Genomic DNA, 12086 nt, shown 5'->3' with positions numbered 1-12086 from the left:
TCGGACCCCTAGTTACGAACGGGGGGGGGGGGGGGAGACGCAGCTAGTGCGGGGTGCCTCCCCCACTGTCGCCACCTCTGGCAGCGCGGGGGGCGCTTCTCCCCAGCAGACCAGGGAGACGCGGAGCTAGCACCCCCCCCCAGCAGACCAGGGAGACGTGGAGCGGTTTTTCTCGCCGCAGAGGACGCGGGTGGCGGGACCGCCGAGATGCGCTACGGTCCTGCCGCCCGCATCCTCCGCGGTGAGAAAAGCCGCTCTGCATCTTCCTGGTCTGCTTGGCGGGGGGGAAGGGGGCGCAGCTAGTGCGCCCCCTCCCCCAGCAGACCAGGCTTTTCTTGCCGACGCCTGGGGTAGAGCAGCTGGGGTGCTGCCGAGTTGGTCCCGCCGCGCCAAGGGTCGGCGCTACCAGACCAACCCAGCAGCACTCCAGCTGCTCTGCCCCAGGCGTGTCCGATTCAGCTGCTGCTGGTCAGTTTCAACAGCGGCTGAATCTGGACGCCTGGGACAGAGCAGCTGGGGCACTGCCGGGTTGGTCCCTGCAGCACCGCATCCCGCAGGGCAAAGCAGCTCTGCCTCCGGCTTCCTGTAGTCAGCCGCTGGTCTGTTTCAGCAGCGGCTGAATTGGGGACACCTGGGGTACAATATGTACCAGCTCCAACTTATGTACAAATTCAACTTTAGAACAAACCTACAGTCCCTATCTTGTACGTAACCCGGGGATTGCCTGTATTGGCAATGGTAAAATGGAAGACATATTAGATGCTTATTTTGCATTCACCCCACCTTGTTAATTTCTATAAGTTGTACTGCCCTTTGCTACTGAGACATCTTCACACCCTGCTTTTCTGAGTCACCAGCAGGTTTTTGGACATGTGAGAGTGGGGAAATCACGCAACTGTGTTTATTCCCCACTAACAAAGAATTTGCCAATTATTCAGCACTCTGCTGTAGGCTTTATCTATACCACAAAGTTTAACCAGTTTAATGAATACAGATTTTTAAACCAATGTGGTTTAACCAATGCAAATACCAGCACCGAGATTTATTTTGGTTTAAGAGTGCCCTCACAGCGTTTTGCATAGGTTCCACTAAACTAGTTTTAAAATCCAACCTTTAATTAAACCTGTGCAAATTTCTCATGTAAACAAGACCTGTATTCTGAGGACCTCTTTACTAGCATTAGCTAAACTAGGATTATTTTTAATCTATAGATTATATCTGTGCCTCAGTTTCTCAAACGTTTTTATCACAGGTCAGATCAAGCAAGCAGCGCTAGCATGAGACATTTGGGAGTCTTACATGCTGCCTTTGTGTTACCAACTCTTACAACCTGACCACGAATCTGGGGAGATCTAAAGAAAAGTTCCAGCTCCTGAATTCATGTGATTATGTCAGAATCTCAGCTTTCATTAAAAAAAAAAAAAATCTTCCAGGCTTCCTGGTTATGAAGAAAAGCTTGAGAACACCATCCAAGCATACCCTAAAGGCTCAGAAACCAGAACAAAATGAACTCAAAATTAATATTTTTTTAATCTTCAGATAATTTTGACCTTGTGGTTGGCAACAGTGCTATAGACTTTAAAAAGCACTAGTTTTAGAAGAGCAAAATCAAAGTTGAGTCAAGCTGACTGTGAAGTCAGGAAAAAATAAAGCCAACAATGGATCTATCCTTGCAGCTTTCTACTTGTATTTTAATTTACAGCTGTCTAAAAGTTAAGGCCTTAAAACAGTTAACCATTTTAACTTGGGGCCTGCGGTCCAACCCCACTGCAGCCACACAGTCCCACAATAACCATGAGGGGCAGTGGCCACAAGTTCGCACTGACCAGCTGAGTCGAGGTGGAGGTGGGTGGGACTCGAACTCATGACCCTCACACTTACCGGTATGCTTATCAATTAACATACCTAAGAGTCAACTCCAAACACTCCACCTTGTTTAGTTTGAGAACAAAGTTTATCTTCAGACAAACTATTTCCACTGCAACAGAGACATACAAAACAGCACTGAGCTTGAGTTTTGATGCAACATTTGGAAAGGTCAAAGAGCTCAGGGTTTCCCAAACTGTCATGGCTGAGTCTAGACTGGTAAGACTTTGCGCAAAAGCAGCTGCTTTTGTGCAAAAACTTGCCAGCTGTCTACACTGGTCGCTTGAATTTGCGCAAAAACACTGACAATCTAATGTTAAGATTGTCAGTGTTCTTGCACAAATACTATGATGCTCCCACTCAGGGATAAGCCCTCTTGCGCAAATGTATTTTAAAAAATGTATTTGCGCAAGAGGGCTAGTGTAGACAGGGGAGGACTGTTTTGTGCAAAAAAGCCCCGATGGTGAAAATGGCGATCGGGGCTTTCTTGCACAAAATCGCATCTAGACTGGCCACGGATGCTTTTGCACAAAAGCACTTTTTGCACAAAGGCACCCGTGCCATTCTAGACGCGGTTTTGCGGAAATGCTTTTAACAGAAAAACTTTTCTGTTAAAAGCATTTCCACAAAATCAAGCCAGTCTAGACGCAGCCCCATAGGTACACATAAGCTTGATGTTTTGAAGTCAGTGATCAAACAATTTTAAAATTGATTGCACATGAACCAATAAAGTTTGGAAACAACCCACATCCTTGACCAACACAGCTCTGTGCCAACAAAATCCACAGCACAGATGCAGCCATGCCAATGGATGAGTTGTTCTATCAACATAGCTCAAGTCTTTCTAGGAAAACTCCTTCAGCATCTACTCCTTCAGCATTGGCTATGCCAATACAGGCTTCATAGCATCGGTATAACACCACATTTTGCTACAAACATGTACATTACCAAAGGGAACAGTATAGCTAAAAATCATATTCGGTACCATGGAAGTCTAATAGAAGTTTCTTCTTCAGATAATTTAGAGATCTTCCTATTGCCAACAGCAGTAACAAGAAAGGTGAGTATTATTTACCAGGCAAGTAACACAACAAAAATATTCAACCACTGCCACATATTGTGTACATCTTGAAGCATCTCTTGAAAGTGCAAGATAAAGCATAGGTAAAACAGATTAAATCAAACTGGAGAGCTTAGCTTTAACATTTGAATTCTATTGAGAAAAGTTCTTGAACTACAAGAACTATAGCCTAGCATTTCAGAAGCATGGTAGTAATACCTTTACCAAATATGCACAGACAACCCTGTACCATGGGGGGGAAGGGAGAGGGAAATGAGCTCCCCACCCCACAACAAACACCATATTAAACACCAATGTTCCTGTAGCTCCACAAGGGCTATTTCTCACAAGAAAAGGAGTCACTAATCTCCCACAGCTGGTCTTCCATGAGCCTTCTCTGCCACAGGCCAAGACTATCCCCATTCCTTAGGAGACCCTCTTGGGAAGATTAATGACTGTTACTTCATAAGGAGATGCACAACTCCCCCGCCCATCAATTATTACTTGCCTTCCTCTTGTGCACTCTACTGGTGTCTTTTCCTGCCACTCCCTCTAAGCATCAGGGAGAGCCAAACTTAAGGATGCGATAATGTACATATTTCAGTGGTTAGACGAGGAGCCTGGTCGTTACTGTTATACACAAGTGTCCCCTTCGTCCCTCGCATTAGAGGCAGCAGCACGGAGACGGTGCAGGCAGGAGCCGCCCCCAGCGCTGTTGTGCCCGGAAGCAGCGCGGGGACAGCAGTGACGTTTACGGAGAAAGCGGCATTATAACACCCCTACCCCACGGAGAGAACTTTAGCGGGCGCTGGGGCCCGGCGCGGCTCTGGGAGGAGCAGAGCGCGGGAAGGCCGAGGGGCGGGCAGGGACAGAGGCTTGGGAGCGCGGGGAGGAGGCGGCCGGCAGAATGGAAGTGCCAGGAGCGTGGCCGGTTTGGGTAGAAGACACAGGCGGGTTCGCCGCGGAACCCGAGAGCTGCAAACGCCCCGGCCGGGCTCGAAGGGGGGGGCGGCGCTCTCACCAGGCCGCTGCGAAGCCCAGCAGCTGCGCCAGAGGCTATGCGCGCTGGGGAAGGGCATCGCTACCTCGCCCGGCCGGTGCCTCCCGCCCTTACCGCTCTCCTCTGCCGAGTCCGCGGCGGCGGTACCGCCGACCCCACGTGGGCCTCCCATGGCGGCAGCCATCTTGACTGTAGCGTGTACCCGCGAATCCCGCCCGGGCGGCCCCGCTGCCGCTGTGAACACGAGTTCCGCGGCCGCGCGTCCTGAAGCGGCCTTCGCTGGGAGAAGCTGGGATTGCACCTGCCGCGGGGGGAACGTAATCAAGGGCACACCCCGTCCCTCGCAGCGGCCTCGGCCTGGGCCCGGCGTGGGGGCGGGGTCCGCGTCTTCAAGCGGGCGCACGAGTGGGAGCGGGCTGGGGGGCGAGCGGGCCGGGCTCCCAGAGCGGCTCCCGCGGGGGCTCTAACGCTAAGATTTTGTCCCGGACAGTTGTAGTAGGAGCCCGGGCCTAGAGAACAACGAGCCGGCGGCCGCTCCCTGCGGACCGCACTGCAGCGGGGACGCTCCGCCGTGGGGGCTGCACGTTGGCCCAAGCAGCTTGGCTAATGAGAAGGGGGTTTGGGACAGGGTCAGGGGCAAATTACATCACATCCTCCCCCCCCCCCCCGGCCAATCAGGGTCTGTGGCAGGGGGAGCAGGAAGTGTCAGATACTTTAACAAAAAATACCCAACATGGCAGGAAAAAAATTGGTTGAGGGAAAAAAAAGGAGGGTGCGCGCCGAAGTCGTTGAGGAACCCCCCCCCCAAAAAAAAGAGTCGCTGCACCTTTCAATCCACGCTCCCCCTGCCCCCTCCAGACAAGGCAGGGGAAGAATGTCCTAAGCAGCCGGCCGTCCCAGAAAACAAGAAATATCAGACATTTTACATGTCCAGTATTTTGGGGTTTCTTTTACCAGACAGAGGCCGCAATACCGGACACCTGGCAACTTCAGGGCCATTTAAAAAATTAGTGAAATGCTCCCCCTCCCCCCACCCATCTAAAATTATTGGCCACCCTTGGTGTAGATCATCCCTGATAGATGATTATCCAACCTGCTCTTAAATATCTCCAGTGATGGAGATTCCACAACCTTGCTAGGTAATTTATTCCAGTGCTTAACCACTCTGCAGTACTCCTTCCTGGACAATCACTTCCTGTTCTGTATGTGTGAAACAGATTGTTCCTTCCTCAGTGGAGAACTTTGCATTTCTCTTTATCAAAGTTCATCCTATTTACCTTAGACCATTTCTTCAGTTTGTCCAGACCATTTTGAATGATGACTGTCTCCTCCAAAGTACTTGCAACCCCTCCCAGTTTGGTACCATCTGCAAACTTAATAAGCATACTTTCTATGCCATCATCTAAATTGTTGAAGATATTGAACAGAACCAATCCCAAAACAGACCCCTGCGGAACCCCACTTGTTATACCCTTCCAGCATGACTGTGAACCGTTAATAACTACTCTCTGAGAACAGTTATGCATCCACCTTAGAGTAGGCTGTACTTTTCTAGTGATAAGAAGGGCACGATAGACGGTTTCAAATGCTATATTAAAGTCTAGGTATACCACGTCCACCATTTCTAGCTTATCCACAAGACTTGCTATCCTATCAAAGAAAGCTATCAGATTAGTTTGACATGCTGTTCTGTACAAATCCATGCTGGCTGTTATCTATCACCTTATTATCTTCCAGATGTTTGCAGATGAATTCCTTAATTATTTGCTCCATTATATTCCCTGGCACAGATGTTAAACTGACTGGTCTATAGTTTCCTGTGTTGTTCTTATTTCCCTTTTTATAGATGGACACTATATTTGCCCTTTTACAGTCTTCTGGAATCTTTCCCAACTTCCATGATTTTCAAAGATGACAGCTACAGGCTCAGATACCTCCTCTAGCAGCTCCTTAAGTGTTCTAGGATGCATTTTGTTCAGGCCCTGATGACTTGAAAAAATAATAAGTTATTTTTTAACTTGGTCTTTTTTCATTTTAATTTCTAAGCCTACCCAATTTCCACTAGCATTCACTATGTTAGGCATCTCGTCACCATCAATTGTCTTGGTGAAAACTGAAATAAAAGAGTCATTAAGCACCTCCGCCATTTCCAATTTCCAGTTATTGTTTCTCCCTCTTCACTGAGCTGCTTCTAATATATTTATAGAATGTCTTCTTGATACCCTTTATGTCTCTAGCTAGACTGAGCTCGCTTTGTGCATTTGCCTTGCTAATCTTGCCCCTGCATACTTGCATTATTTGCTTATATTCATCTTTGTAATTTGACCTAGTTTCCACTTTTTATATGACTTCTTTTGATTTTTAGATCATGTAAGCTTTCCTGGCTAAGGTAGTCTCTTGTCACACTTTCTGTCTTTCCTATGCAGTGGAATAGTTTGCTTTTGGGCTCATAATAATGGCCCTTTGAAAAACTGCCAACTCTCTTCAGTTGTTTTTCCTCTTAGTCTTGCTCCCCAAGGACCTTACCTACCAGATCTCTGAGCTTACTAAAATCTGCCTTCCTGAAATCTATTCTCTATTTTGCTGTTCTCCCTTCTACCATTCCTTAGAATCATCAACTCTGATTTCATGCTCACTTTCACCCAAGCTGCCTTCCACTTTCAAATATTCAACCAGTTCCTCCTTATTTGTTAAAATCAAAACTAGAACAGCTTCTCCCCTCTCCCCGTAACTGTCTCAGCCTTCTGAAATAAAAAATTGTCTCCAATGCAGTTGTCTTCCACCTGTGGGGGCACAGAGCTCCAGGGTCCCCCCATTGTTTGTAGTGGAGGGAAGCTCTGGGGTACAATCCCCCTGTTTGCTAGGGCTGGGGACTTCACCTATGGCAGCCCAGAGCTCCTGGGGACTGTACTCCGCACAGTAGCTGGGAGCTCCCAGGTACCCATGGCAGCAGTTGGCAGGGATACCTCACAACTTCCAGTCATCCTAGGCAGTGGGGAGATTCTGCAGCTCTCGGCTTCCACAGTCTGAAATCACGGAGGACGCTGGAAGTCAGACTCCATGACCTCCTTGAAAGAATCGTAGCCTTAGATGTCATCTATGCAAGACAAGATGAAATAAAAAAGGAATGCAAGATGCATGACACATTGAAGCTCTGAAAGACCAATGAACTTGTGTGAACATTTAAGTACTTCTGGTCCATTTTGTAAGAGTAGGAGCTTTTCTCTGGCATCTTGTTCAAACCTGACCCTTGTCTGCATTTTTGTATCGGTTGCTTGTCAACGTACTGCCTGCTGCCCTGAACTTCACAGCTTACTGTGTTCTGTGTTGCGTTACAGGTCTGAGTACTCTGGCATCTTTTAGGAGATAATTTCAAAATTTGTTCAAAATTGACACACATGCACACATACTGTGCAGCCTCACAATGTTACTGAGCACACTTATTTTATGTAACCTTTGTTGAAAAATTACAAAGGAACAAATCTGCCCAAATAATCAACTGTTTTTTTAACAATCTAGAAACAAAAGTGCTAGATTTGTTGAAAAAACTGGTACATTCAAATAGCCTACCCAGATTTAAATATTTGAAATATGTTATAATAAAGCCTCCAGGTCAGTAGGTCTTACAGGTATTTTCTCAAAAGGAAATAATCCTTTGTAAAAAAGACATAGCAAAAGCTAGAAACTCCCATACTATGAGTTTCGGAACCCTTTTTGGGACTAAGTCAGATTTATGATGGAATTAATGTTTGATTCCTCAATAAAATTCGTTTGAAATACATTCTAGGCAGCAACTTTCTTTTTCCTCCTAAAAACCTGCAGACCTTGCTTGCAAGCTACTCTGCCATAAACTGTGTGATATTGGTAATCAGATTATTTCTGTCCTGACTGTGTTCTTTGTATTAAAAATAGCTTCTCATTTCCATGGCCGCCTTGAAACAAGAAACATCTTAGTAAACAAGAGAGGGATAGATTACATGGTCTGGTTGATATTGAGCAATGTGAACGTTGGCAAGACTAATACATTTTATTTGATTTGAACAAATTATGCTTGGACTCACAGGCTCAAAGCCTACATTAGTGAGATGGCTACTGTCAGGCATCAAGGAGATATATTCCACCTTGCATAAAACCTTTCCATTAAGAATCCTCACCTCACCATGGGAGTTGCAGCCTCTCACATAGAATTCATCAAGGTTGACAAGATTTGCCAAGATGTTTTGAAGGACCAGGCAAGAGAGAGAGAAAAAGTGGAGAGTTGCTTGTCATAGCAGAATCCTTATTTATGGTACTGAGAATGATTCTTCAAGCCCAGGCAATTGCACTCGTGATAGCAGCTACACTGTGACTCCCCAGGCTTCTTTCCCCACATTTATGACATTTAAGATCTGGGACCTCTGGGTTTGTTATATTTGCACGCTGAAGATGTTTATACTGAGACTTACTAGCGGCTACACTCTGCTAACTAAAACAGCCAGGAGTTTTTCTGCCACTCAGGCAAAAATGATCAATGAAACCTTGCAAAAAAGATAGTTTTGGAATCCAAAAGGTCCAGTTGGGGTTCCCACTGCAGAGACTATGACTCTTTAGCTTTGCTGTGATGATGATATTAGGATCAGGCATTGTTTTATAACATTTATTATTGTGTCTCCTGTGCAGGAAGCACATGCTTCCACTTGGTACTCTCATCCCCACAGACCTTGTGAATTTCTTCAGGAAAGGAATCAATTCTGTGCTACAAAACCAGACACATTTAAAATGCTGTATTCATTGTCTCAAAAAAAAATCAATGTTAGGCTCCAGAGAAATACTAAGCACACTGTGGGTACATCTAGACTACATGGCTCGGTCGATGGAGCCATGTAAACTAGTTTACTCGGCATAGTCAATGAAGTGGGGATTTAAATAATCTCCTCTTCATTAAAATAAAAATGACCACTGCGCTGTGCCGACGATCAGCTGATGCGGCAGTCTAGACGCGGCGCGGTTGACAAGGGAAGCCTTTGTTGACCATTCCAGTATGCCTTTCACCTTTCGAATGAAATCAAAATGCCACCTTAGTAGCAGCCTCACATTTCCATCTGGAAACACAAGCCCTACTCGTTGCTTTTCATCTAAGCAATATAGGTGCACCTTTACTGCAAAAAATTCAACACCGTTATTTGCCATCTATGCAGCCCTCACCAGTGATAGCAATGGTGGAAGTTATATTGATAAAAGTGCAAGCCTCTTACCTACATGATGGCCTCCATTGTTGCAATGACTAGTGTAATGCACCCAGGAAGAATCCTGGTTCCCAATTTTTCCATTGTAACTGCCCCTAGAAGACTTAAACACTGTTTCACACATACTTTCAAGACTCCATGGCAAGACAGAAGTTAGCAGAGATACTTCCAAGTATATTGATATGTTCCAGTAATTCAAAACATACAGAATGTAAACATTGATTCAGGTTTTTGTGTCAGATCCTCAACAGGTGTAACTTGGTATAGTCTCAGTGAAGTCAGTGGAATTGCACCAACATGCATCATCTGAGGCTCTGATTTGCATCAGATCATTTTTACGTCATGGCCTCTGCATTTTATACCTTCCAGACTTCTTGTAAAATAGCAGTGTAATTATTATATTTCTTAATTGCAAAACAAGCCATTTAGCTAGAAAATAATGTATCTTATACAGCAGATCATAGGGAAATGTGACTTCAGGGTCGCTGTGTAGTTACATTTTCAAAAGGCTGCTATGCCACAGATCCAATAAATATAACACTAACACACCATAGTAGATTGCATGCTAATTTCCATATTCACTGTGCAAATACATCATGGGCCAAAGTCCTCTCTGTTGTAAATCCATCGTAATCTGAGGAGTTACGTTAAAGACAAATTTAGCCCCATGTTTGGCTCGCTTCTGTTTAAAAGGTATCCACTCTTTGGGGAAAATGAGAAAGTGGACTTATTCTGTTTGCTATTCACTCAGAGCATGGCTATCCTTAGTGGAAGATCGACACTCGGGAGATTGATCTTCTGGTGTTTGATTTAGCAGATTTAGTATAGACCCCTACATTGAACACTGAGGAGAGCTCCTGCCAGAGTCCAATACGCCTCCTTCTGCATTTGCTACCATCAGCCTCGTGCTGTGTGTACGCCACCACAGCTCAGTTCAAGGTAAGCCAACTACAGCAGTGCATTCCTGATCTAGAGGACACCAGGCCTCAGAGAATCAACTATAAAAATATGAATAAAATACTTTCTGTGTCCTTTTGAAAATATAAAGATGTACCATTTTAGTCAGGATATGTCCGTATGTTATTTTGAATAGGGTTACATGAGAAATATCCTGTAAAAAGAAAATAGGCCTCAGTGTTATAGAAAAATAAATCAGAAAAGGAATAGATAAGGGGATATTGCACCCAAAATAGCCCCCTCATTGATGTAAGTGGGTGTTGCTGTGGGTTATGGATCCACCAGTGCAGATTAGATTTTAAGCAGGACCTAGTTTTAGACAAGATACAACACGTGATCTTAGACTGGATGATTCATTTTAAGATTCTAAAGCTCAAATAGTCATAGAAGCATAGGCCTGGAAGGGATCTCAATAGGTCACCTAGTCCTGTCCCCTGCACCCAAGACAAGTTTAAGCAACAACTAGACCATCCCTAACAGGTGTTTGTCTAATCTGTTCTTAAAAATCCGTCATACTGATCATTGCCTTAAAATAGCAGTAGATAGATCTACAAATGTTACATTTTGAACAGTGTGAATAGTTTGATTCTTAATTATTTATTATAATATTTTATAAATGAGCCTTTTTAGTTTTTGCTAATTTTCTAAACTTCTATTATTTTATGTTTTTTCTCTGAATAGATGATGTTCTGTCATTCCTTCCCCCCATCCCCCCCAATCATACAGATTGCACACAAGATAGCAAATTGAATTCGGTAACCTCTGTATCAGAAAGAATTTGATAAATTGAAGGGAATTCAGAAGAGAGCAACAGCAGTGGTAATAAGTATCAGGGGGTGGCCATGCCATGTTAGTCTGTATCTGCAAAAACAATTAGGAATCCTATGCCATGTTAAAGACTAACAGATTTATTTGGGCATACATTTTGGCGGGCAAAGACCCACTTTGTCAGATGATTGGAGTGGAAACTACAGAGACAGGCATAAATACATGAGTACATGAAAAGAAGGGATTTACCTTATAGAGTGGAGATCCAATACTTCTCCCACTGACTCCAGATGTAGATCCCTGTTGGCCAGTGACAGCCATGTGGCATCACTGAACTCAGATCCATGTTGGCGAGCAAGAGCCATATAGTGGCAGGCACTGGCCATCCATCCTGGCTGCTGACCCCAGTTGGTGACTCCTCTGATTGCCAATCCTTAGCCCCATCCATGTGGGAGAGAACACCAACCTTGGGCTGCAATGGGTTCCAGATCCCCAGCAGTGAGCAGCTCCATGGTGGCAGGCTCTGACTGCAACTGCTGGCCTCCGATCTTTAGATCCAACTATGTTGCAGTGACAGTTGTAAGAGCAGTCCCTGGGCGTGGAGCCACAGTTCTGAGCACATGGCCGCAGGCTCTGGCCCATAACTCTGGCCATAGGAACTGACCCCAGTCTCATAGCCACCAACCTCCCCTGCTCTGGCCATGGGGCTCACCATCCATCCCAATCACTGCTGGCCCCTGCTGCCTCTCCCAGCCCAGCATCTACCTCGCCTCCCTCATAGCCTCCGGACCCCACAGATTCCCCATCAAACCATCTTATTTGGCACATAGTTTTGGCCAAAATAAATATTCAAAGTTGAACGGTTTCATTTTCACATTTTCCAATTAAACACTTAAACTTTTCATTTTGAAATTTAGCAACTTTTAAATGAAAAAAACAATAGTTAAAAACACTAACAAACAATACAAGTTGTTTGGGGATGAATAACATTTTTAGTTCAACCCAAAACTTTGTTTGTTTTTTTATTTCAGTAAAAATATCGATTCTGTCTCAACCCCAAACATATATTTTTCTTGTTTTTTTGGTTCAACAAATGAACCAAATCACCATGTTATCATATCAGTCAATTACTTGCTTAGCTCTAGCGATTGAATGTCTCCTGTAATCCTATGTCACTTGTCAAGTATATTTGATTCCATCAGTATAACAG

General features: G+C 44.9%; 1 protein-coding gene across 3 annotated transcripts in view; it reads right to left on the bottom strand.

Annotated features, from left to right (window-relative positions):
- Positions 1 to 4368, bottom strand: part of RRP15 (ribosomal RNA processing 15 homolog) — a 46382-nt gene extending 42014 nt beyond the window's left edge. Inside the window, exon 1 of one of the 3 annotated variants that reach the window (XM_075925208.1) lies at positions 3948 to 4368. In XM_075925208.1, coding sequence (XP_075781323.1) covers positions 3948 to 4110 — 163 coding nt within the window. In that variant the 5' untranslated portion in view covers positions 4111 to 4368. Of the gene's footprint in view, positions 1 to 3434; positions 3599 to 3947 lie in introns of those variants that run through there. The other 2 variants (XM_075925209.1, XM_075925211.1) reach the window with 2 other exon arrangements.
- Positions 4369 to 12086: the final 7718 nt, after the last annotated feature.

The sequence above is a fragment of the Pelodiscus sinensis genome, chromosome 3, assembly GCF_049634645.1.
Source record: "Pelodiscus sinensis isolate JC-2024 chromosome 3, ASM4963464v1, whole genome shotgun sequence".
Classification (NCBI taxonomy): Eukaryota; Metazoa; Chordata; order Testudines; family Trionychidae; genus Pelodiscus; species Pelodiscus sinensis.
Note: the sequence above shows the minus strand (reverse complement) of the source record. Positions and strands in the feature narration are given on the sequence as shown.